Raw genomic sequence first — 27135 nt, forward strand, 5'->3', positions numbered from 1 at the left:
TACATCACGTGTGTCTGTTCTGTATACCCTGTGCTCTGCAAAGAAGGCATTCGTGAAAAATTTAGCTTGAGACTTCACAGAATCGAACAGTGCAACAGTTGACTAACATTAGTTTTGCTATCTAACATAGCTGGGGAAAAAAGTATTAGTGAGTGATGCTTATTTTTTAAAGTTTGTATTCATAATAAAACACAGTGCTAAAGCACATTTAATTTGCGTGCGATGGCTGTTGTATTAGCTTGCTGCTGTTCCAGGTGGAATGGTGATGGTCCCTGAGAGGTGGGCAGAGGTTAGGCAAGGGGGGAAAAAATGTTGTTTAAAAGATATACATCAGCAAGATTCATTCGTGCGTGTTTGTATGGGAGGTAGCCAGATTGGTAATATTGTGAGAGTACACACAAAGCACGAAAAAAAAAATCTTTAGTAATCTAGGAGTTTGGGCTAGCTGATGACATTAAGGATATAGTACGTAATGATTGGTTCGCAAGGTCATTTCATTCAGTTTACAATACTAACCTGGGTGTAAATTTCACAGCTGATACAGTTATTGTCTTTACTGTCAATTCTTTTATGTAACCTGTGTGCACTGCGGCTGGCATCGTCCCACATCAGGCTTATGCTGCAGACGACCAGATATATCTGAACCAGTTGAGCAGCAGAAGCAAAATAAGGTGAACCAGGCTCCGTAGAGCACTCGACTGCTGTGCTCGTTGTTGGTACCTAATTTTACCTTATGGAAGTTTAAAGCTAGTTTAGGTTCCTGGCAAAGTGTGTTTCAATGCAGACTATATTCAAAGATGTTTACACACATTAGGGCATCCACTTGATTTATTATTTTTACAATAAATGTCTTTTGCTTTATGCAAGAATTGGACCAAAATTCTGGATTGTGTTGTAAAAACCCCTTCTCCAAGCCTCCTAACTTGATGTTTTCCAAATCTCCAAGTTAAATTGCCTTCTTGGTCCATTTCCTGAGAAGTTTGGAACACTCTTTTTCAAACTCGGTCTAGGTTGTCTTGGTCATCTTAAAAGTGATGAAGCTGTGCTGCTTTTTACAGCCAAACTCTGAACATCAAAAGTTCCCAGAGAGCAACAAAAAGCCAAGAATGAAAAAGTGAAGTTGGACTTTATTAGATTCCAGTATTAAATGGTCATTAAAGGAATCACTTAGGAAAGATGTCTGCTGCTGGACAGGTGACGGTAGAGCCTTAGAGAATGTGCAGGCATGGGAAGAAAGGGTTTTCCGGATGGAAGTTCACAGGTAGAAGGATAACCTGAACTGTGAAAATGTAAGTAATGGCTGCTGGGATGTTGTTCTGATACAGAAGGAAACAGCCTATACAGTCATCTAAGGAGGGTCAGTCAGACCACATGTAAAACCAGAAGCTCTGGAGCCTGCAAATGAATCTAGAAAGCCAGCCAGTGCATACTGTTTTCTACTTGTTGATCAGCAACATTCTGATATTGTCCAAACAAGTAGGAGAGGCTGCAATCTTGGCTTACCCAAAACAATTACCTGTTACCGTGATCTGATTATCATGCTAATAGTTTGGCTCATCTGCTTCTGAACACCAGCTTGTTCTTTTCTAATACAGGTGAAAAATTCCATGTAACTTTGAAAGATAAAGGCAACCAATTTAAATAGTCTAATGAATATTTATCACCATGAAAACCTTGTTCTAGACAGTTCTTCACCGACTCAATAATGTGTATTTTGTCCTCCTGTGCTCAGCTGAGGATGGTGGCAAAGAAAAGAAAAGCATATTCCCTAGTTCTCATCTTTCCTATTGCTTTCTGGAGAAGATCTGAAGTTACCTTATTTGTGGGAATAAGATACGGAGATTTTAAAGACAAAACAGTTAAGAAAAGTTCTCAGTAACCTCTGTACCCAATCTAGACAAGCTGTAGACTCTGTCAGCATTGTTGATCGGTCCTGAAGAAATCCCAGCTTGCGAAACACCTGAAAAGGCTAGCAGGTGGCATAACTTTAAAAGGGTTTTCTGTCAGTCTTCCTGAAATTATTAAGTGCCCTCAAGGGTTTGTAACTGAGTTTTATATGTGGAGTGTTTCCCAGGTTCTTGAAACAAGGTGAGAGCTCAGTAACTCCACGTGCTGATGGACAGGGGAGTTGTCCTAACATTTAGCACAGAAACACAACTTGAAAATACGTAATGCAAAATTCTTTAATTTATGATTGGATAAGCGAAAGTTATACTTTGAGAGCATGTGGTGTATGATCTAACACTGTCCCCTCTTGTCCAAGTATTCCTCCCTTGGGGTTTAATCGTGGGGTGCTGGAGGCAGAGGTTTTTCTCCTGAAGGAGGCCCCAGCTCTGGATCTTGCTTTCCTGGTTGATTTGCTGGTTGACTTTCAGTGCAACTTGTTTTATCAGGTTCTTTTTTTCTGGCAGAGGTACATAGCTAGGTAGAAGGTGATCACTTTTATTTATTTTGAAGCTGCATTTTTGCTGCATCTTGCTTATTCTTAATATTGTGCTATCATTTGCTGTGTTTGTTGCGTGGAATTTGGATGTTCTTTCTATTTTAACTCTCCCAGTACACATGAAACTTTGCAGAATAAGAGATTTGCTCTTTGAACACACAGCTCTTTCAGCATTAAACAGGGCAGGAACAGGGTATGTAGTGACTGGTAAAAATCCTCAGTTCTTGATGACTGAAATGCTCTACAGTCCCCGCAGTCCTCAACCTTTCAGCCTTCAGATCTTTGCTGTGATGTGTTCTACTGAGATGTGATCTTGTGTTGGATCCAGCTTATGCTTGCAGTTTACAGTCCAAGAGATTACTGTGTACTCCTGGCAGCGTGGTGTTTGGTGGAACTTGCATCGTCATGACTCAGCGCTGTGTTGTAGAAACATGAGTACTACAGTGAATGTTTGTGAGCTTAGGGGGTTAAGCCCTGGAAAGTAGCAGTTGATTTGGTTGATCTTTATGGTGGATGAGTACGCCCTTCTTAGATCTGCACGTCCAATTGTGTTTACTTTTCTTTTTGAACGCACATCAACTAAAACCATTTTTTGTCTGTTAACATCCTTTCTAAAATAAGCCAAATGATAGCTCTCGGTAGTAATTTTTATTTGTAGCTTTTACACCACTTGTTTACTCTTTAAAAAAGAAAAAGAAAAAAGAAAGCATCAGTTGTCATTGCAAAGGGAAGACTGTTTTCTAGCCATTTTGAAAAAGAACCAATTGCCTTCTCTAACTTGCAGTCAAAAGCTTTGAGACAGAAGTCGGTGTCGGGCTTGAGGAGGAAGGGATGACTCAGTAGTACCTAGCAGAGGAAAGCTGTCCCCTTAGCCTGATGCAGTGAGAGAAGCTCAGATAGAAGGTAATGAAGGTGCCTAGCTTGAGCCCTCCAATTAGCAGTTTTATTCCTCAAAGTACCTCTGTGTTAAATTAGGCTGTTCAGATAACTTCATGGGTGATAGTTTAATATTTGACAACGGGAATGCTTCAAATGACTGAATTCCCGTGTCTTAATTTATTTTCATCTCTCATATATTATTAAGAAGCTACTAATTCAACTGCCTTTCATTAAAGGGAAAAACTTATTTCCTTTATATCTAATTAGGACTGGTATTTACGTGATGCTTTTATTTGAACTATCCTGGGACTTTAATTTTTCTCCAAATACGCTCAAGAGAAGTTACATCTGATTCAGGTTTTGTTCCAGATTGTTTTGGTATTCAGTTTAGCATTGCTTTTTAACAGGAATGGAAAGTACTGTGAGCCTGGTCTTCTGTAGAAGTCTCGTAATGCGTGTTTTTCTTGTTTCTCAAGATAGTCCTGTAGCACTCTAAGCCAATTTTTAACACTGTTTAGAAAATATAATGAACAGGGTACAACTTCCTAACTGTTACAAAAAGTTGCATGTGTAATAGTAAGTGACAGCAAAATTATTCATTTGCTTAAGCATGTGTTCACACAGTTAAGCAAGTCTGAACTGCAGTCTGAGGGGGAGATAATTTAAAAAAAAAAAAGAAAAGGAAATGTTGGCAGTCATTCAAAACAATAAAATTTGAGCATTGGCTACTCAGCTTATTAAAAGAGATGAGGCCAAATGATTGAATAAAAATTCATTATTGCAGTCTTACTGTTGTTTTAAACATGATTGCTCTGTTTTTATTCTGGTCTAGAAAAAAACTAAGCCTGAATTCACTCTTTTTCGGGAAAGTTTTGAACCTGTGCATAAAGTGTAAATCCCTGCTCAAGGCCTATTATAGGAAAGTATCTTATGCACAAATTGACTTGATAAATATGAATACATGATCAAGCGCTCTACTGAATTAGAACCGCCAACACAAGCAGAAAAAGCAATGCTTTTTATATGTTTAAAATGGTAGAGTAGCCTGAACCACTGAAAATTATCACTTTAAGAGATAAATATAAGTAATCATTTAAAATAGAAAGAATTAAGAATGTTTAATAAAACATTCTTAATTCTTAAAGTATTGAGAAATGAGGGTCAAGTCTTACAGTCCAACCTTACGCAAACTTCACCGGGTCCTGCTGAGTTCATTATGAATAAGCGTGACAAAATCTGGCTGCAAGTTATATTCTCCTCTAGCAGGAAAACCTCAGTAGAAATTGTGAGAACTTTCATGAATAAATATGCAAATATGGAATTAGATTTATTTTTTTTCTTAAAAAAATTATATTAAAGATTCTGTGGGAAGGTTCTGAAGACCATGAGCCTGCTTCTGAATGGGAATGGGGACATGGTCACAAAGACCCAAGGAGAAGGCTAAGGTGATGAATGCCTTTTTTTACCTCATGTTTTTGCAGCCTTCACCAATTCCAGATCCCTCAAACCAATGGGAAAGCCCGGGGGAAGGTAAATTTACCCTTGTTGGAGGGAGGATGAGGTTAGGAATATTTAAACAAACTGGACTTATGAAGGTTAATGGGCCGTGACAGGATGCTGCCACAAGTGCTGGGGTGGCTGGCTGGTGTCGTTGCAAAGCCACTGTCAGTTTTTGAAAAATCATGGTGACTGGGGGAGTTACTTGAGGACTGGAAGAAAGCAAAGATCACCCCTGTCTGCAAGAAGAGCAGAAAGGAGGATCCAGGGAACTAAAGGCCTGTCAGCCTCATATCGATCGTATTCTCGGTGATAAATACCTATTGCGGAATAACCGCAGACACCAGCACGTGCTGGGGGGCTGCCTGGCTGGAAAGCAGCTTCTCAGAGAAGGCCCTGGGAGTTCTGGTGGACAAGATTCTGTGAAGATGAATGTGGCCTTGTGTCAAAGAGCACCAACATCATCCCGGGACACATTAGGCAGAGTATTGCCAGCAGGTCAAGGGAGGCGATCCTTCCTCTCTGCTCAGCCCTGGGGAGACAAATCTGGAGTGATGGGTCCAGTTCTGGATTCTGCGGTACAAAGGAGATATGGACATACTGGAGTGAGTCCAGTAAAGGGCCATGAAGGTGATGAAGGGAGTGGAGCTTCTGAAAAACGAGGGGAGGCTGAGAGAGCTAGGACTGTTCATCCTGGAGATGGAGAAGAGACGACTCGGGGCGGGAGGGGGCTTATGATGCGTGTATGAATACCTGGTGGGAGGGTACAAGGGAGAAGAACCAGATCCTGCTTAGTGGTACTCAGTGACAGGATGAGTGGAAATGGACACAAACTGAAATACAAGAAATTCCATTTAAGCATAAGGAAAATATACAAACTTGCACAGTGAGTGTGGTGAAACACCGGAGCACATTTCCCACAGAGCTTGTGGGGTTGCCATCTATGGAGATACCCAAAGTCCAACTGGACGTGGTCCTGGACAACCTGCTGTAGCTGACCCGAGCAGAGGGCTTGGACTAGATGGTCTCAAGCAGTCCCTGTTAACCTCCACCCTTCTGTGGTTCTGTGATCTCAGCTCTTTAGAGAGTTCACCCTCAATTGCACCTGTATTTTTTTTTTTTTTTTCTTCCAATGCTCTTTCAATTTTGGAGCATCTGGAGACATACTGATCACAAAAAGGTAGTGGGTTGGTTGCAGGTCTGAAGCAACTTTCTATTTGTTCCTTTTGTATTTCATGGGCTTTTAAAGTAGCGCATGTTTCTCTTTGCAATACTGCAGTCTGGCTCCATTCTTGCATGTATGTTTAGTCACAGAGTGCTGAAAGAGTCTGTATAAGTAATTCTGTATTAAATAATACAGAATTTAACACCGATAACTAATTTAAAATGAATAACAAATATGGTTAACAGAGCAAATGTGTAACACTTTCTAACCCTGTCTTTCAGTCATGGCCGGTATATGAAGAAGTATACAACAAAATGCTTGAGCTTGCGGCGTTTTTAGACCTGCCTCGTTTTCCAGATATAACAGACAGCTGCTTTCTTCATCCAGACATGTTGTGCATGAAGTACTTGATGGAAGCCAATTTACCTGGTAAATATTTTCCCAAACCCGAACTGATAAAATGTTTCTTTGGTTTATTAAACTCTAGAAGGACTTGAATTACTACTTTAAAAGCACCTGCTCTTTTCCTTCTAATTTATACCCATTTAAGCTTGAACTGAAAGATAATTTCTATAGAAAGCACCTTCATCAAACATTTAGAGTATGTATCATAGGCCCAGATATGCAGTGGCACTCTGGTGCTGGCTCTCTAAGGCTGTGGAGTGGATACTTCATTTCAAACCTTTCAGTATCCATGTGAACTAAGAGGCACTAGTTGAAGTCACTTGATTTATTAACTTTAGCTAAATGATTTATGAAGTCGGGACCTGATTGTTTAGCGCTGGAATTGTCTCATATATAATAGTGAATATATATTCTATAATATTGCGTATTAGCATTAATATTAGTATTAACAAACGATGCTGTGTTACAAATCAGCTGGTGTCTCACTTGATTCCAATTTAGTTTTGAAATCATATGTTGCATAACTATTGAATATTTTTGTTTATCCTGAAGTTAAGTCTTGAGTATTAAATTGCCAGAGAAAGACCAGTAAGTCCTAGTATGTGAACTGTGTCTGTTGGGCTACCATACCTCCTATCAAATACCACTATTGCTGAAGAGGAATTCTACAGACAAGTAGCCTGTAAATTAGTATTTCTTTTTTTCCTCAAAGCATTCCAACAATTAATAGTTTGGGGGTTTTTATTGTCTTATTTTGCAGTTAGTTCTGTTGGACAAAGCTCCTTGGCTTTTCTTTGTACTCACAGTTGAACAAAGAGAAGACAAACAACAAATTTAGGGCTAAAATTCCAGGGTAGAAATTCCTATTTTGTAGTTTTACACCAGTGTTGCACTGGAGCCTATAGAGGATCACATTATGTTTTAGATTTTGAAGTATCAATTGAATCAAAGAAGCAGTTAGAAATATGGCGTTTTCAGATTTATTGCTGAGAAATACAAAGCCAAGTACTCTTTGAAAATTACTGTAAAATAAGAATATATTGCCCTTTGTTTTTTCCTTGCAACTAAACTTTTTATCATGTAGAAGCATTTTTTTACAATTTGAAAAAGGACTGCTGCTGCTGTCTAACAACTCCTAAAAAATAAATTAAGCAATGAATTGGCAGTGCCTCTTAGGACATTAAATAATAATGAACGGGCCATTTTAAGGATCTGAAATAAAAGAAAATGCACTGGCAGTATTTATAAGAAAATTTGGTTTACAGATTTTGTTTAACTTTTACTGTTATGTACGAGAGGATTAAAAATGAGTTCCTACTGAACTCTTTGTAAGCAGCAGGAGAGTACAAAGTATAGCTGGATTAAGGTTGTACTTAGTCATACATTGCTAACCTTTGTGGAATCTGACAGTGATGTAATCAACTCCTGTATTTCTTGCTGAACAGGAAAGGTGAGAAATTTGGGGGATTTGTATCTGTGAAAAATAAGCATAGAGTAATGAGAGACTGTACAGATATCACACTGCTGCTTTTGGAGCTGGAGCTGTATCTGTTTGACATAACGTGGCTTTACTGTGTAATGCCAGTTTTAACCTGGGCTGGGACGGTCTGTCCCTCAGCCGGCTTCGGTCGGGGCGGCAGCGAGCGTTGCCCTCCCATGATTAGGCTGCTGTTCATACCCAGCTCCCCTCTTTAAACTAAAGCGAGCCCTGTTCCTCTCTGCGGTACTGAATCCCTCTTCGCCTGGGTGCTTAGTCAACATGCAGGAAAAACGTTTGTGACAAGTTTTTGGCTTTTGGGGGTTTTTTTGGAACTATATTTATGTAGATTTAAGATGTGCTTTCCCACAATAGCATTCATTAGTGTTCTAACGTCATTTGAGTAAGACCAAAACACTATTAAAAATGTGATTTTTTTTTTTTCCCCTCCATGTGAGAATATAATAAGTCACGACTGTTTTTCATGTAAGCACAGTGAAGGTTGCCTAGTATTTTTAAAAATAATCAAAAATACTTTTCAGCCTGAAAAATTGCTGTCTAATGGTCCTAAAAGACATAAGCATTGTTTTCCTCAAATGACCAACATATTTGCACTGTACAAGTGCTTCTGGTTTGCCTCGACATACTCATTTTATATTTTTATTTACATTAATCAGATGAATTGCATAATTGGACTTGTCGCGTGGTGAAAAAGATCCGTATTGGAGAAGCGGATTTCCTGACTCTTGTGCCTGGAAATAAGTCAACAAGAAACGTGAAATACGATGTTCTTGCTGCAGCAGTTATTGTAGTTGTGCTCAAATTATTGTTTTTATTAGATGATCACTATGAATGGTAAGTGTACAGGCCAAACCTGTAGCAAATCCAAATTTCAAATAGTGCAAAGGATTGTCTTGGGTCATTCTTGCTTTAGTAATATTAAATTTATAATATTTTAATTTTGATTAAGTTCAGTAGCATAAAACATACCTGAAAACGTTTTAGACATTGTATATTACTTCTTTGTAAAAATCATCGAGTTTGAATCTGAAACTTGGCATAAAATTAGGGTGTAATTTTTGTGGATTGTATTTGAACTTCATGTCAAAAATGCAGTATTTGGATCTACAAAATAGCCTGATTTTATTTTTTTTCAGGTTACTTTCAGACTTTGCTGAAGAAAGAAATAAAAATAACAAAGAAGGTACAGAAATATTGTAGTAGAAGCAATCTTACGATTTTGTAAATTAGATAACTTTGTAATCAGGCTTAGAAAGACTTGTCTTATTGATCGTTAAAATGTGGTTTTGTCATTTATTTTTCTAGGGCAAATCTTTATTCAAAGAAAACAGTACAACTTCTTCACATAAAGTCATCTCAGTTTACCTGCATAATTCTTATTGTACTGGATAGGGGAATTTGGAACACATTTTGCTAGGTACTTTTCTGCTTCTCCTTGTGCACGTTTGCCTCTTGTTTTAGAATTTTATGCATGGTAGGTGAAGATGAATGGATACGCAGTAAAGAGGGAACGCACTTCGTTCGTAAATAGCAGACACTTATTAGGGGCATCAAACCACGTTTATGATAAAATCCAAACTTGTTTAGTCTTGTTAAATAAAATGTCTTAGTGTGTAACTTATTTCAGATGTAATCTATTTTCTTAGTCCAAATAATCCTGAGAGAGTGTGGAAAAGCTAGCAGCAATTAAGATAGAGAAGATAATGGTGTGAACATGGTTCTTTGAGGGCAGAAAGACCAAATCAAAGATTAGAAATCTTCAGGAAGGTATTCCATGGCCTGATCCAGATCACAGTTGAAGATAAGATCAAAGATGTGTTACAGTGGTTTATCTTTTACGCCTTCCATCCAGTTTGGGGTCCATTTTGACCCTTCTGTTACTTTTTTAGAATTCAATTCAATAATAAAATTGGTGTTAGACATGCGTGAGCACAATTACTGCTGTATCTAGAGATAGTCATCACTGTTAACTAAAACTGGTCATTCTCATTTTCAAGTGGATGCACAAACTTATTTTGGATCTTAGTTTCTTTTCCCTTTCCATTTCCCTTGAAAACTTGAAGTACGTGATAGCGATGAGTAGAAGTTGTGCAACTGCTTACAAACTGAGGCTCAAAGCCATTAATGTCTTAATGGGGTTTCTCCCCTATTAACTAGTCTCATTGCCCTTGGGAATTAACAGCTCATTCTTTGCCCACTTTTTTAATTTAAAATCTGCTGGTGCCAAGTGATCCATAAGCTGTGCTATGTTGTCCCTATCCTTAAAATGTTGGGGTGATGGTGAGCAGCTGTGCAGAGGAGCTGATGTGAGAATTTCTGTTAGAGCACTGATTGGTGCCAGATCTGAAAACTGCCTCTGGCATTTTCTCAAACTTAGCGTGCTGAAATGAATAATGGTTAATACTGAGTTTTAAAGATCCAATTTATGTTGATTCCATTCTCAATTTAACTATCCTTTCTCTAGTCTTTTTTTTTTTTTAATTAAAAAAAAATAATAGTATTTCAACTCCTACAGTTTTTCAAGACAGATTGGAAGCTGTACAGTAGTAGCTAGTTGTAGTTACCTAGTGGGTTTGTGTGTGTGTGTGTGTTCTATGAACTACACAGATACACAATACTGTCCATGTTTCAATAAAACATGTGGTTGAGATGTATATGTGTATGTGTGTATCACAGAGCTGTGTATTTTCCAGCCAGCTCGGCTATATGAACATCAGACCAGCAGTACTGGCCAGGTGAACGGTTATGATAGTGTAGCATCATGTCTCTGATAATGGTTTTGCTTGTGACAGGTGCTTAATAATTCATAGGGAATTTAATAAAAATTTCTGCCTCCCTCCCCTCCCGACTGCCCTCCCAGCAATTTAGGAATACTTACTTAAACCTCTGGGTTTAAGGAGTTAACAAAAGAAGTTTTATCCACACCTTTGAATTTTAAGAACTACTGAAGGGTTTTTCTTCCCTTCATTTGTCTGTTGCTTTTTGAGTCCATCCATATTTCTAGCATCTAAGACATCCTGTGGCAGGGTAACTGGAATAGCAAAAATGCAGATAATACAAAACGTATGTAAGCTTGATTATAAGAATAGTATATTCACCTTCAAAACCGTTTAAACAACTAGCTGGCAAAGCAAAGCATGATGCAAGCATCGCACGCAGTGCAGCTGAGGTGATGGGGAAATGCAAAGCCTGGTTAATTCACAATGCAGATAATCCACCCATGGGTAATAAGAGTTGATTATATTTTAAATATATAAATCTACACCATAGTTCTGTTTGGAATACTTATACTTACTGTACCCAGTTGGTCTGCTTCAGTCCTGTGCCTCTTTGGAGCATGGATGATGAATGGGCTGCGGGAATGCCATCTGCCTTAATGTTTTTGCATGTGCTGATAAATATTTGTTCAGATATGGAGTGAAGTTCCTGTGCTGAAAACCATGGGAGGCTGATATGAAGTGAATACAATTATCTAGCCCATTCTTCGTGCCCTATAACATTTCATGGATAGTAGAACGAACAGTGAGGAGCTGATGAAACTATTTGAAATTTTACATCTGAGCTTGTTTAGATCTTACTTGTTTAAACCTAAGCTTGAGGTATAGTTGCATTAATCCCTTGAAGTCAACTTTCAATCAGGTGAAGGCCACTTCCCACCGTGGACATCTAGTTCATTTGGTAGAGAAGGGGTAGTTCCTAGGCTTAACTTTCAGGAAGGAGGGAAAGGGTTTGAATTGTGCTAAATTTATGAAATCTATCCTAAGCTAAGGAGCTTCTTTGCACTTCTTACGACTTGCTGTTCTTTCACTGCATTTCTGCATTTCTCTTTCTTACAGAATTGTTAGATTGAGTATGTCTTCTTAAAGCACATAGAATTCAGGATAGGTGTGCAATACAGGTGGAAGACACAGAGTCTAACTGCATGGAGACCACCTTCTGTGTATTGCATGTTTCTTTGACTTCTTCCCAACCTAAAATGTGAATGTTTTATTCAGGTGGTCCGTATTTTGAGTTCAAAAAGTGGTACAAGGTTATAAAATGTTCCTTGGATGTGAAGCAAAAGAAACTGGATGAAGAAAGAGCCAAGTAAGAGGTTTTAAGTACTTTTTTTTAAGGTAGAAAGTTTTATGTGAAATCCTGACCCCCGCAGAAATTAAAAAGGTTAAGATTTTGCTTCACATTTCCATCCATCAAGCTTGAGTGAATAGAGCGATTAAATCCCTGTCTTAATTTTCTGTTTACACTCATAATGTTTATCTAGCATATTAATTAAATGCTCACTTTCTGTGACAAGTAGCCTATACAACTGAACAATTAACTGATTATCATAAATCTAGGCATACATGCCTCAGTTTGCCTACTCTGAAAAAAGACTTCCTAGATGTGTGGGGGGGCAGTGGCTTTTAATAATAGCACTAACCATTAGATTATTTTATTTTAATAACTCTAGCTGTATTTGTAAGAAATTACTATCCTTTGGCTTGTTTGCTCCAGCTTGCTTTTTCCTAATGATTCTTGTGTCTCTTTTTGCTAGGTATCTGTGGAGATGTGAAAAGGTACTTTTTTATTCAGACAAGCAGAAATCTAAAGTTCTTAAGAGAAGACGTGAGTAAATTTTGCCTTTCCAGCAAGTCAGAAATCTGCTCCAACTTTTCCCATCATAGAAAATGTGCAGCCCTGACTGTGATAACATTTACATCTTAAAATACTTTCTCTTCTCTCTTTCATCTCTGGGTACAATTAATGTAGTGCTTTTTTTTTACTTTAATTTTACAACCTGTGGCTGGAATTCTTCAAACAGACATTTTCCTCATGCTTAACTGAAACTGCCTTTGCCAGTCTTCCTAATGACCTACTGTTATCATCTTCACTGGTTTGTTAGCTGCCTTTATATAACTGTGATCTTCATGAATTGTTGGTGGTCTTCCATAGCTTTCCTGTCCGTTTCCTCCTTTACTTCCTTGTATCCTTTGGTGTGGATATCCCAGAATGTCCTTTGGTAGACCTTGCATGTCCCTCTTGTCTCCCACTCCTTCTTGCAGTCTTCCGTAGAAAGTGAGGAAGGCTTGTCTGAACATGGCTTTACTTCAATAGCTAGCTATACATGGTTAGAGTGCAGGTACATCTACTTCATTTTAGTAGCTCTACTAGTACTTATAAGAAATTACTGTATTTTATGTTGCCATAAAAGCAAACAAACAAACCCACAAAACCCCCACTTATCTGTGCAAATATGGAAAACCAGCATTTTATTCAACAAAATTAGATCTGAAGTTCTTCATTCTACGTTTAATAGTATTTAGTAAGGAGCAGATATTTGGAGAGAGATTTAGTGTGTCAAGTGATATTTGTTCCATTTATATACTCTTCCAGTTTCTGGAGGGGACTGGTTCAAGGACTTCTAAACAAGTTGTATAATCCTGTTTGGTTTGAATAACCTGCGTTGGATTTCTCTTTCAAGGATGCAATTGGGGTTTTTTAAATGTTCTTACTCTGCAAAATTCGGTAGGGTTGCTCCTGCAGTCAAGTCACGTTCCATGGAAATACACGTTTAGGTTTGCTTATTTCAAGCTGATCAGATGGCCTTTAGTTCCTGCATTTATTCATTATTGATCATTTCTGTGGCACTCTACATTCCTCACTCGGCTCTGCTTCTCTTCGAGCTAAAAGAGGGCCACTTAGATTACGGAGCTTTACCACTAGCTGTTGCAAGGAGGAATGTCACATAATGCCATTGCAACTGGGCAAGATACATCTTAAACCAAATTTAAAATAGTAGACACGAAGAGTGCTCTAGAACACTTATGTGCCAGATACAGGTTTTCAGAAACCTTCCTCAGACTTTGGTTTTGATGGTAGATTTCAGTGTCCTCTTGTAAGATAAGCTTCCCAGTCTTTGGATTACTCTAGGATGTCTCTTCTGCTTTTTTTCCAGCTTATGAATGAATTTATTCAGAGACAAGTCATAAAAAGAAGTTGCAGCTCCAACAACAGTGTTTTTTAATCTGCTTTTTATCCTGGGGAAGCAAGGCTTAGGTGGTCATATTGTGCGTGCTGATCTATCGTCATACCTTCTTTTCCTTCTCAGCCTCAGTAACTTATGAAAGTTTGTCATTCTTTTACTAGCAGTGGGGAAAGGTGGAGTGGGGTTTGTTGTTGTTTGTTTGTTTGTTTTCCCAGTTGAAATTTGCACTATGGAAAACTTTAACTTAAATCCATATGTCTATGAAACCAGGCTTCCTTAATTCTGATACACAGGAAATTACTCAAAACAAAATCTTAGCTAGTCTGAGTGATAGCATATAACCAGGTAAATATAGTGAAAGGCGTCCTGGCATGTGTTTTCTATCAGAATAAAAATAGCAGCAGTATCAAATGTATTTTGTATGTTTTACTTGGGGAATGCTTTTGGAGTACCCCAGTATTAATATCATTATGTATGAAAGCCGTGGCATTTTTAATTGTCTTTTAAAATCTTTCCCTATACCGTGTGACAAAGTTGAATTTTAAATAGAATGGGGGTTTCTCAGTATTCCACACAGAGGTTTAAATAAGATAAAATAAGGCACAAATACCCTATTTTCATTCCATATTAATCGCGTCTAAACAGTATTCTAATACTTTTTGCCTTGTTTTTTCTTTGTTTCTGTTTGTACAGAAACGGCTGTGAACTTACAAAATCAGTTTGGCAAGCTGTCCGGTTCAGTGCTACCTGCTGAAAAGCCAAATCCTTCAAGTTTTCAGTTAAGTTGGTCTGAAGAAAACACAGATGGGAGTTGTTTTCACGGGCATAGCCTGAAGGGAGTTTTGCAAGAAAAACATGGTTTACTTACAGTCAAAAACCCTGACTATTGGCTGTGTACAGTTAAACTATGTAATGAGAAGTAAGTATTCAAATTTTTGTGAAATATATTTTGTGAAGTTCTCCTGAAAGTAAAGTGCCATATATATATTTTATATATATATATATATAAAAAAATATATATATATTTTTACAAATGACAAATATGGGGTGTGTACACAGCTATGTATTCACACACAGTTAAAATAATTTGTAGAAAGGGGCGTGTGCAGAATGGTTAGTCTTGGATTGGGAGTAGACAAATTGTAATATGAAGAGTGATCAAAGTGAGCTTTAGAGAAGAGAGGAGATGAGACAAAATCAACAACTAGAGTCAGATGGCAAGAGTAGCAGCTGGGTACAAATATTCACTTCACTTCCTTCTTCATAGTGTTTTAGAAAAAAACTTGCGCCACAGCTCTCCAGAGAATGGGAAAACAGTTCCATTCCTTTCTCCCCTGGCTCACAAAAAAGCACAGGAAATTAATTTGCTAAATCATTATACTGCTTTTGTGGTGGCCTTAATCAAAATTGAAGTTAAAATTAGCAGGCAGAGTTGAAATAAGCAGGCAATTAATGCCTCCAGAACATATTTTTTTTAAAAAAAGTTACAAGTGGAAAGGTCTTCATCACTATTTCATCTAAGCATATTGGGAATCAACAATTGTAATTTTTGCAAGCAGAAAAGTAGAAGAAGAAACATGGAGAAAGAAAACAGTTTGTGCTACTAAGGAAGTTTAGTGTCTGTCTTTACTATAGAACTGTTCCCAAATCCTGACTTCTCAAGTGAAAGGGAATTTTTATATTCAGTTAAGGGTATATCAAAACAGTCATGCTATTTGTTGGTAAAATTATTTTCTTTCAAGGACCTAAGTAGTAATGAGAATGATCGCCCAGCTAATCCAGCCTTGTACAAAATTATATGGATATTTAAGCATCTGCCTGGTTTGTGTTGAACTTCTCACTCTTCCTTTAATACCTTCTCGTCTTGGGTCAAATTCTGCAAAAATTGGTGAATTCTTGATTTGGTGGGTGCTGGCAGAGAACTGTGGCCAGAGATAAGAGAGCAAAAGCCCTGCTGAGGGAGCATGGGAGTTTGGCAGCATTTACTCCAAGGAATAGGAAATATCTAAAATAGTGTTTCTTGTAAACTCCCTGGGTAGTGTGGTACGGCCTCTGCATGATAGGCTAGATTTCAGTTCGGCCATTGGTCGTATCATGAAATCCTGATCCAGAAGGTGAATGTACTGGTGGGTAAGAGTGAAAAAGCTGACCTTTGCAGGTGGATTGGATTCTCCTGAATTTCTCATGTGTGCAGTTAGAGCGTGGTTTTTTGGAAAGGAGGTCAGGGTACATTAATGTGAAATGAAATTTCATTAGCGCATTGAATAACATCTTAAATATCTTTATCTGGTATATGCTTATAAATGGCATGCTTAAGAGAGCAACAGCGTCTATAAAATCTTAGAGATACCTTTCTGATTTGTAAAACGTTAAATATTCCCCTTGAAAATAACTGGCTTTTACCCATATGCAGTCTTTTTTGTCTTTCAGTGGATTTATTTGCTTATCTTTATTTTCCTTTTCACATTACCTTTCACATATCCACTGTGACAGAAATGGGTTGGAATAATGTAAACACAGTGTTATATTACAAGAGCTTTGGTTGTATGGATTCATTCTTTTGTATGAATAAGAAGCTTTTTTTTTTTTTTTTTTGAAGGGAGGAGAGGTAATAATCCTTTTACCACAAATTTGCGTAAATCTTATGTACACACAGAACGAGTGGATATTTCGGTGTATGTTTGTGTGAATAATCTTTCATGCAAAGTCTGTTTTTTAAGCCTACATTTTCATATGTAATATATTAAAATGTTAATGGCAAACTGTCATAGCCTTCATGAAACAAGATTTGAATTTAAATTCTTACCGGTTAAATTTCCCATTATATCATTTGCAATGCAAGTAGTTAATTATACATCTGACACTTACTTAACTTTGGAAAACATCATCTACTCCCTCAGATATGAGGTTTTATCCTATGCAAGTGTTTGTTTTTAGTTCTATTATACATACAAACTTACCAATTCTCTTTCCCTAAAAATCAGCATGGTCTAGCTGGGACTACTGAAATACTTTAATCCTAGGACTGAAGTATGATTTCAGATCAGTAAAGCTGAAATAGGTCAAATGGTTGGTAAAATGCTCTTACGTTTTCTTTTCTTTTAAAACTTTTAGTTTTAAACTGGATTCTAAATTGGTTTGCTATAGAAGTCTTTAGGTGATATAAGATGAGGTGTTACAACGTGTGAAAAAATGGATTTCCCTTATCACATCTAAATTTAAAACCACTTGGGAATTTTTTTAGCTCTTCGGAGATGCTCTTAGGGTAAGTAGCACAGAAATAGCACAAGATAGGGCAAAAATTTGTGTTTAGGTACTCTTGTGAAAAGTATAACTCCAGTTAATCAAATAGGCGCTCTACAGTGCGGACATAATTATGCATTTGCCTCAGAACATACAATATCAGTCCCCTGCCCTGAAAACTGAGATTTGACACCTAAGTTGCCATAAGAGCTGTAATTGCTGAATCTCAGGGTTAGGACTAGGAAATAGCAAAATGTCTTAATTCATATGAGCCCAAAAATGCAGGTTTGGTTCAGCCGACAACATTTCTCAGTGAAGCTCAAGTTTAGCAAACGCGTTGGATTGTGGGGTCAGCTAACTCATTCTGGCGCTGCTGGAATGTCTGATCTAATTTAGTTTTTGTTAGAAGTTGCTGGCAGTTTTTGAGGAACATGAGGCAGGGCATAGGGTGGGTTGTACGGCACAAAAAAACCTAGTTTCAGATTTCTAATCTGCCAGACTTCGGAAGGCTTTAAACAAAGACTCATCTCCCTGAAGTGCGGCTTGCGTGGCACTCGAGGATGGGTCCGTCTGTTCCGCCAGTTTGAGGTAAAATGTAAATGTTTGTTGGGCCAGAGGGAAGCGAGCAAATGACTCTATAGTCTAGTAATTAGCACACTTGCCCGTAAATTGGGACAGACAGGTTCCAGTCCTTGTTCTGGTGAATATTTAAGACCGCTGCTCTGAATCAGACAGAGGGGGGAAATTTTAAACTCTGCTTCTCCACATCCCAGGGTAATGCCTACTAAGCTAGAAGATGAGTAGGGCTTATATGATGAATAGCACCTAAATCCCCATATCAATGTAAAAGATTTTTTTTTTCAATGAAACAGATTAATTTTATACTATTTTAAACTTACCACTTTTAATAAAAACAAATCTGGGGCCAACCCAGAACAGGGTATTTTTCCAACCGAAAATGCTGAACTTAATGTTTACGCAGCTATCTCTGCAGTCTGTCCCCTGTGTCCTCTTTTGTTCAGGCTGACACTTGTTACCAGCAAGTCCAGCCTGCTATTTTCATTATATACTTCATCAGTAAAATCACCTCACCATTTTCATTAACATTTTCACTGTGAAAGCTACAAAATAATTAAGCAGAAGGCTGCTACAGCACTAATTACTTTCTCTTGACCGGGTCAATGTTTGCACTGGTGTTTCCTATATTACTCCTTTGACTTGAACTTAGATATTCTCGGTTGTTTCTAGACAGGTAATTTACATTTAGCCCACAAAGGCAACAGAGAAGAAATGGATGGGTTATAAACCCATGCAATAGTGTCAGGAAGAGGAGAGGGGGCCCTATGGAGAGTGTGGGCAAGGAATAGAGAAAAGATCCTGGGATGTCTGCATTGGATCATAGAATCATAGAATGTTTTGGGTTGGAAGGGCTCTTAAAGATCACCTGGTTCCAGCCCCCCTGCCATGGGCAGGGACACCTCCCACTAGACCAGGCAGCTCAAAGCCCCATCCAGCCTGGCCTTGAACACTTCCAGGGATGGGGCATCCACAGCTTCCCTGGGCAACCTGTGCCAGTGTCTCACCACCGTCACGGTAAAGAATTTCTTTCTACTATCTAATCTAAATTTCCCCTGTTTCAGTTTAAAACCGTTACCCCTTGTCCTATCGCTCCACTCCCAGATGAAGAGCCCCTCCCCAGCTTTCCTGTAGGCCCCTTCAGGTACTGGAAGGGGCTATAAGGTCTCCCTGCAGCCTTCTCTTCTCCAGGCTGAACAGCCCCAACTCTCTCAGCCTGTCCTCATAGCAGCGATGCTCCAGCCCCCTGGAGAGTCTTAGAAATTTTAAAAATAGAGTAAGGTAGCCCTTTTCACACTTTGCTACGTTTGCTAAAAGCTGGCAGAATGACCAGTGGTTCAGTTAAGTCCTGAAAGGCAAAGAATGTGTTCTTTGTATGGTTGAGTATGATCCTGATTCATGGTGCAAGAAGCTATACAGGCTTTTCCTCCTCGCTGTGTCTGCACCATCTCTAAATGTGTCTTGGTCCAGTTCTCTACTTCAAGGTTTGGCAGGAGTGCACCCTTTAACAGAATCGACATTGTAGACCAGAATTGTGATTTATGCCGTTGATAAAATGTATCGTTTTCTTCTAATTACATTTAAATATATAAACGCTAGCTAAATACTAACTAAATGCACTTGTAATTTAGGGTGTTTTTTTCCTTCTTTCTTTGCAGAACATGTGGTCATCTGGCTCATTACAGAGAAGTGGACTTTCCCCAGAGTTACCATTTTGTAATACAGTTATTCTCCTTTCTTCTGCGGATACAGCCCTCTTATATCCATGATGAGGTGTGTGTGGTAGAACACAAACTTTTTAACAAAAAACTCTGTAAAAAGCCAAAATACAACACAGGCCTAAGGAAGTAAAAAGGCCTAAAAGTAACAGTATTAAAACTCTGTAAATTAGTTGGATCCCAAACCATGGTATCATATTGATCCTTTTTCCTGCATGGAAATTTTTTGTTAAGATAGTAGTGCTGAGATCTACTACTGTACTTTAGTTGTAGTGTCATTTTATCTATAATTTAAGTTACTGGTTTCTAGCTGGGAAAGTTACCAAAGAATCTGTTTATCAGAATTTATTTCCTCACTTTGCATCAGAGCCAACAGGACGCTATAAAATTACCATTTTTTTGGCATAATTGTACATACTTCGAGTGTAATGGACAGCACGTTAGCATCTAATTACATCGTGAGATTTTGCAATTAAAATATTATCTATTTTTTTTACCTACTGTTGTATGACAGCAAATACATTTCTAGAAAGTAATGTTTACTTTGGTTTGAAATGGTGTGTTAACAAATAAAAGGAGCAGTTGGTTGATGTTTTCAGCGCAGTGAGTTTTTTAGTCATTTTTTCTAAACAGGCTGTTCTGGAGCAACTCTGGCACTGTTTTCTACGTTTCCTTGCATCCCATGTATCAGCCAGTCTCTTGTTATGCCTGAGCCTCTCGTTCAAGTTAACACCTTTCAGGTGCGTGTTCCACTCCAGGCTTCACAGATTTTGCAGCTACTTTTACACCTGGCACTGCCCATCCTGTTTCTTGTGCAACAGTAAGTGCTGGGTCCTCCTGTCGTTCTTCTTTTGCGAGGCTGCTGTCGGTTGAATTTCTTCTGTCTGCTTTATAATCCAGCACCTTCAGCAGCTTGCGCCTCAGCCATTCTGCCAGTTTCTCATGCTCGATCTTATTCATGCACTGTGTTTTGAAAACTTCCAGACGATGTGTAAATGAAGTTGGGTGCTGCTGCTACATTAAAGACACCGTAACATGAATAATGCTGCTTTCAGTTGAATGAAATAAACTTCAGCAGCTCCAGCCATCAGTACGGTACGGAAGTTGCCAAATCTATTTGATCAAAACCAAAATCAACAGCTGTTCCTAAGCATTATTATAGACAAGAAAAATGGTGTCTGCAGACTTTATAAAGAGTAATAGCTTCCTTCCTGAGCAAGGGCTTCGGTGAGATGGAAGCTGGGAAGGTAATCAGTTCAGCGAATATAGTTCAGTTCTCAGAATATGATGGAAGGGTTTAAAATCTGTTGTGGTTCAATCTGTGAAGCAGTCGTCTAAAAATGGGGAACAGGCAAATGATAGGAGAGCAGGTGTGCTGCCCTACCTGTCTGGAGCTAAGTGATAAAGCAGTATTTCAAGCACAGGTAGAGCAGACAGGACTATTAAAGGTAAGTTGTAATAGTTACTTGGAAATACCGGCAAACCAGGAGGCTTTGCTGGCTCAGTAGAGGCAGGGTGTAATTGAGCATGGTGTCCTAACTTAAGGTGACAGAGAAGACACAGTTTGGGTGAAAGTTTTTTACTTTTTCAGATATTTTAAGTAGATATTGTAAAACAAGGATTTAGAGCAATAGTCTATAAAGCGATTGTAACATGCAGATGCGAAGGCATAGTTTTAGCCGTACAGAGCTAAACTGTGCTTCATGGGGGAAGAGGAAAGAGCAGACTGAGTTGTTACTTGTTGTATGTGTTAGAGGTTTCATAAGTGGGTACCGTTTAGTATGTCTAAATCTATTGCCACGTTGTGCCAAATACTTCAGACCTCTGGCAAGATGTGTCTTGAACTGATGTTAACATTAATGGACTCAGAATAGACCAGTTTGAATCTCATCTTGTGTCCGGTGTTTGTGTTTTGAAATTAGCCATTATCTTTTATGTTTGACCTCACCTGAGTGAATCACTAAACTTTCTAAGCATCTGGTAAAATTATTCATTGTTCTTGCTTTAGATGAGTATTTGTGTCAGTTAAAAATCTACAGAAGTGTAATACACATTGTCAGTGTTCTCAACAGTGCTTGCTCAAGCGACCGAAAGTGTCTCATGCTTTTTGCTATAACATCTGTTAAAGTTTTGAATTAACTATCTAAAAGACACCTTGTTACACATAAAGGATTTATTTAATTCAGAAGTCTTTATTTGAAAGACTTATGCACTTAATTATAGGTACACCTTTCTTTTAAAAGTACTGTAGTAGTAAAATCTGAGCTTCATAAATTAAAAATACTGTGTTCATTGTTACATTGTTACAAACGTAACAAAGCTCCCTTAGATGTTAGAATAAATTAAAGCTGTACTTTAATAAACTGGAATAAAGCTTGCAGTTAATCATCAAGAGCCATGTGCCTTCTGGACACATAGGTTAAGAGCCAGATTTAAAAGTAAAGGGTGTGCCCCTGAAATACTTAATGTTAGTTCTATCCAGTTTAATCAATCAACACTTATGTTGGAGTAATGATGTTTAAGAAGCTGACGAGCCACGAGAGTGCCTTATCTTCAGTGAAGTGCAGTTGAGCTCACTTGGGACAACTGCTTTGGGTCCAGTTAATATAACCCTGAGGTGGAGCCGCGCTGGTTGAACAGACAGCTACCGGCGGATAGCTGAAGGGGAGGGTGTCTGCCGCAACCCCACAGTTCCAGCCACCTCTTCTATTGACTTTTAAGTTACAGATCCTTTCTGTAACTATTTGCTGAAAATTTCCGGGGAAAACTCAACTTTCTGATAGCTACTTTTTTTTTTTTTTTGTACTTTTTCTCATGGAAATTTTAAGTAGAGAGAACCCGGTTTGTTTTGTTTCTTACTCAAAAAGTTGAACAGAGTTCTTAAGGGTGTAGATAAAGGCAAGTGGTTTTTTTAGATTAAACTTTTAAAACATTATATATTAAGATTTAGAATAGTTAAATAATTATTAACTTAGACAATAGCAAATCAGTTATTCTGAGACCTTGATGTGCCTTCTAAAGTGAATTTAGGCTATTTCCTAGGTTTTTATATTTTAATGTACTATGTTTTTTCTATCTTTAAAAGCGCAAAAGTAACCTTGCTTTATGAATTCTCTTAAATAATGCAGCCTTTCTGTTGTTTCAGTGGAGAAATATGAGAGATGTCTCATTTTCTTTTGAAAGGTTCAGCCTTCAGCAGAACTGGAATTTTACCTTACTAGTTTTTTCACTACCTCCATGTGTCTGCATTCTCAACATCAACTTAGTCTCAGTCAAATACATTTTTCTTTTTAAAGTTGTTACCATTTTCCAGACACGAAGGAGAGGTATTTGACTTTCTCCTTAACCTTTGATGCAGAGCGAGGGCCCTGAACCTGATTTAACAAGAGAATGAGAATTGTCAAAGCCCAATGCCTGTAAGCAATACTACCCTAATTTATTGGCTATAGTGTGTTGTATGGGCTTCACTGCAATTACATCTTTCCTAACTCATTTTTAACATGTCCCCTGAAACAACAGTGTTTGGAAGACTTGAGAAAGCTTCATGCAATGTTGCAGGCAACGCAATGAATAACTCGCTTTCTCATAACTTCTTGGGAAGCTCAAAAGGCCTCAAAATGACTTTTCTCCCTTTATGGACAAACAAGACTTTTGCTGATGATCCTGAAAAGATGATTTCAGGGTATTTACAGGAAGTTGTTAAGAGGGTGCTTCTGCAGGGCTGGGAGCAAAAAGGGCCAGGATCAGGACCCACAATGCTTTTGGGAGAGGTGAAGTCTGAAAATGTTAAGTCCTTGAGTAAGTGTCTGCACCCTGGTGCATCTGTCCCTTCCCCATGTCAGCTTGAGTAAGTTTTATGCTGCTTTGCAAGCACAGGAGAATCAGGATAACTTCAATTCATGAACCTCCTATTTTGATCCAAAATGAAATGGGCTTCCCAGCACATACAGTCATACGTATTTCCTGGCTGAGCATGTTAGTATGTGGATTTGCCAAAGCAGTGTCTCTCGCTGCAGTTGTCCTTGCACTGAATGCAGAATGCATGCTTTCCAGTGTCTCCTCTGCAGTTACTGGTCTTGTTGCTGCTCACACATGAAGCTCCCTTGCTCCTGGCCAGATTAGATGAGGGAGGATATAAAGGGGATGCCACGATGTGGAAAAAGGTGTACGTGAAAGAGCTTTCCTCACCACTGCTTGTGCTAGGATGCTGCTGAAACAGTGAACAAGAGAGCGAGTAAGGGCTGGCAGAACAGGAGATGATGAATGCTCGTGTCCTCACATGAGGTTATAGCTGCCCTTGTACAACTGCTAACGGCAGCATTTTGAGAGCAAGAACACTCCTCCACGATCCTCCGCATCTACACTCTGCCTCCAGCAGTACATCAGGTAGTTTTAAAAGAAAATACAAGCCTCCACATTCCTCTAATAATCTGACATGGCTGCTCTGTATCGTAGAAGTATTGTGTGTCTGCTCCCTGTTGTCCTAGCAGTGGCTTTGCTCATCAGCTGCAGACCCTGCCATTGCCTCATGAGAAAGATGCTAAAGACACTCAGTGGCGATGTTGCAATCCGAAAGCTTGATCTGGATCCTGGGGTGCTTCTGTGCTGCCTGTTCATGGAGGACACCTGCAATGCTGTCTGGAGGAGCACTGCACGCCTCTGACAGGGCTGCCTGAGGGGTGCGGAGTAAGGGCAGCTGTGAGAGAGAGGGGTGAAGACGCCACCTCTTTACAGGCCCGTGGAAGAAAAGAAAGTCCTAAAACTGTATCCAAGTGCCCCAGCTCTCAAGGTCAGGGTATCAGACTGCAGAGCTAGCGAGTTCCTGGTGAGCTGTCGGCTCCTCACAAGCTAGGCAGGCTTCATTTCTGCAGGCAGGCTGGCTCCTGTGCTTCTGAGCAGGACTTCGACCGTGGTCCCGTGATGTGGGGCGGCAGGGCTCCCTGTGACCACCACCTGCAACTTGCTGTGATGCCAGGATGCGAAGGAATCCACCCGGCCCTGGAGCTCACATGCACGGTAAGTTGTGCTGCGTTGATACACGATTGTGACAAAACACTTTTGTTTAGGGAGCTGAGATCCGTGGCACTTGTAACTCCTAACTGGGCAGCTGGGTGGTTTCCATGCAGCGGAGCCAAGCGGATTAGGCAGAGAACAGTATGCAGCCAAAGAGCTGCACACGCTGTTCCCTTGCTACCACCGCTGTCGGCCTGTGCGGCAGGACCTGCGTACGCAGAAGTCAAACCCAGAGCAAGCGCAACATCGAGCAGAGATGAGAAATGTTCAGTGAGACTGGTTAGTGTGCTAAAGGTTTTATCATTGATAAAATTCTCGGCTTCAGTCTGACTTATTTTTTTAATATATAGGCTACTGCAAAACTGATTCATTTAAGTTATAATCATTTCAGAGGAGCCTCAGTCAGGCTGATGGAGCTGCATCTCCTGTCCCTGGACAGTCTGCATGCTCTCAACAGCGTCTGCGTTATCTTTAGGGCTAAATACAGAATTAAAAGGGCAATCTCGAAGGACGGCCTGCAAGCTCGTGCATAGGGATACGACTGAAGCAAAAAAGCAAACTGGTTCTTTTATTTTCCTGTCCTGTATTTCACATACTGTACTTACATTTATTTTTTTACCCTTTTTCCCCGCCCCAGCTTTTTCCATCTTTGCTTTCCTACAAGGCATTTCCAGCTTCCTTTTCCGCTGTCACTTGTCTTTCTATTTCTTTCCACTGTGCCTGCTTTCACCTCACTTCCTAGGGAGTTCATGAACTTCTGCCTGGGCTTTTCTTTTTTTTTTTTTCTTTTTTTTTTTTTTGTTTTTCCCCAGCCCTTTGATGCCTTCAGCGAATTCTGCTTTGGGCCTTCTTTTCCAGTTCTGTTGTCGGTGACCACAGGCCTGTTGCAGAAGAGAAAAGCTTGCCTGGTGTGCCGTGTAGCGGAGGGGAGTATAGAAGATTCACCGCTCTTTACAGCCAGCTCTGCAGCCTGGCCCTCGCATTTTAGGGATTCAGATTAAGCAGAAAGTACCTTGTTTTGACTCCCTGCTGCGTTTTGTGAAATCAAAAGTACTGCTACAAACTTGATGCAACTTGTTTGTATATTACACAGGTGTGAATGGCCAGTGCGTGTAGATGATAATTATCAGGTATGAGATTTTAAAACCTTATTTGTTAGGTAAGTTGTAACAGTAGCTAATCCTTGCCCAGAATACTTCCCTGTTTCTCTAGGTAGATTCTCCGTCAAAAGACAGACTAGGAGGAGGTGCGAGCACGTTGAGACAGTGCTTGGCCGGGTCGTTGCAAATGGCGCGTGAGTTCAGAGGGGCTCCATTTGTATTTTGAGTGAGGTTCATTTAAAAGGCAACGAATACATGAAGACGGGAAGGAGAACGCTGAAGGCAGGATGGAGGCAGAAGGAAAGGTAAAGGGAAAGGCATGAGAGGCGGAGGAGAGCAGTGAGATTAAGGCGAAAGGGCCGAGCGAGGGAAGAAGTTGGAGCGAACGCCCGACAGCGCAGGGCAAGGGAAGTCCTGCCAGAGCGCTGCCGCATCAGGCCAGCACAGCTTTATGCCCAAGCCAAAGCTCTGCTAAATCCCTTTGTGCTTCTTGCCTGATTTTATTCAGCGATGATGCAACCCGGTTAGTGACATCACAGAAATACACCTACAAATGGTGTTACCAAGTCTAGATTGTGACCGGTAGATTAGTCAGCGGTGTCACAATACGGTGTTTATATCATTGTCTCCTGAACGTGGAAGTGATTGCTATGTTGATAACTAAGTTTTCATTGTCGGATCAGGCTGTTAAAAAAAGCTGTCCCTTTTGCAAAGACAACAGCTTTGATTTATTTGGAATAAAATCCTGGTAAATTCTAGTTTAAGCAGAAATACCAAGTGTGGCACATTACTAAGATTTCAGCAATTCCGGTGCAACGTAAACATGCGACTGAACTTCATCACGTACCGCATCTGGGTCACTTACAGCTACAGGGTAGTATTATATTTTATTGTTAATGAAAAGTATGCATGTGTGCCAAAGAGCAGTGATTGTGTCTGCACATCCCAGAATTCTACGAGCACAAGTGGGGAGTGTGAGGAGTGAATAACACCTGAGAAAGTTAGCAGTCCTTTCCAATACTTGCAATTTTGAGCTCATTTTGTAATTTGTATTGGAAACAAAGCAGGTTATACTCGTTTGAGAAAATGTAACTATCTGACGTCTTAATTGGATGGCAGTAGGTTTTTTTTGTATGTGAGAGCAGATAAATTTTCTTCTGTGTAATCTTGAATTATATTTTTCCAAATAGGTTAAAAATGTAGGACACCTTTTATTGCATGTCATGAAGAACAATTTACATCAGTTCATTTCACTTTGTAGAGCAAGATCCTACTTCAGTAATGTTATTTGTCTTTTGCCATCCTAATAGCAATGTTTGCAGATCCAAACAAAGTATTTTGTTTCTAGAACGCTAGTTGTAATCCAGTCAGAGGATATTAAGCAACTTCCAGGATTAGACCCTTAGTGAAAGTTTGTTCCCTTTAGTTTCATATTTCCTTCGGTTGGCTGCTTGAATTATCCTTCTATAATTTTGCATTGGAGTATATCCTGTACAAATAGGGAAGAGAATTTTGACCTAGAAGGAGAGACCTTTTATTAGTGTCCATACTTTTAAATTACAGTAGCTATCTGAAGCATGACATATGATAGATAGCATTGTTGCTATATGGATTTGATTCAACGTGTTACTTA

General features: G+C 39.2%; 1 protein-coding gene across 6 annotated transcripts in view; it reads left to right on the top strand.

Moving 5' to 3' along the window:
- Window positions 1-27135, top strand: part of TAF1B (TATA-box binding protein associated factor, RNA polymerase I subunit B) — a 60838-nt gene that overhangs the window by 28753 nt on the left and 4950 nt on the right. Inside the window, exons 9-18 of one of the 6 annotated variants that reach the window (XM_054195907.1) lie at window positions 6266-6413; window positions 8544-8721; window positions 9024-9070; window positions 11883-11973; window positions 12422-12492; window positions 14546-14771; window positions 19330-19444; window positions 20023-20129; window positions 22748-22805; window positions 24261-24276. In XM_054195907.1, the coding sequence (XP_054051882.1) occupies window positions 6266-6413; window positions 8544-8721; window positions 9024-9070; window positions 11883-11973; window positions 12422-12492; window positions 14546-14771; window positions 19330-19444; window positions 20023-20129; window positions 22748-22772 (1008 nt within the window). In that variant the 3' untranslated portion in view covers window positions 22773-22805; window positions 24261-24276. The other 5 variants (XM_054195906.1, XM_054195903.1, XM_054195902.1 and 2 more) reach the window with 5 other exon arrangements.

This window comes from Rissa tridactyla, chromosome 3, assembly GCF_028500815.1.
Source record: "Rissa tridactyla isolate bRisTri1 chromosome 3, bRisTri1.patW.cur.20221130, whole genome shotgun sequence".
Taxonomy (NCBI): domain Eukaryota; kingdom Metazoa; phylum Chordata; class Aves; order Charadriiformes; family Laridae; genus Rissa; species Rissa tridactyla.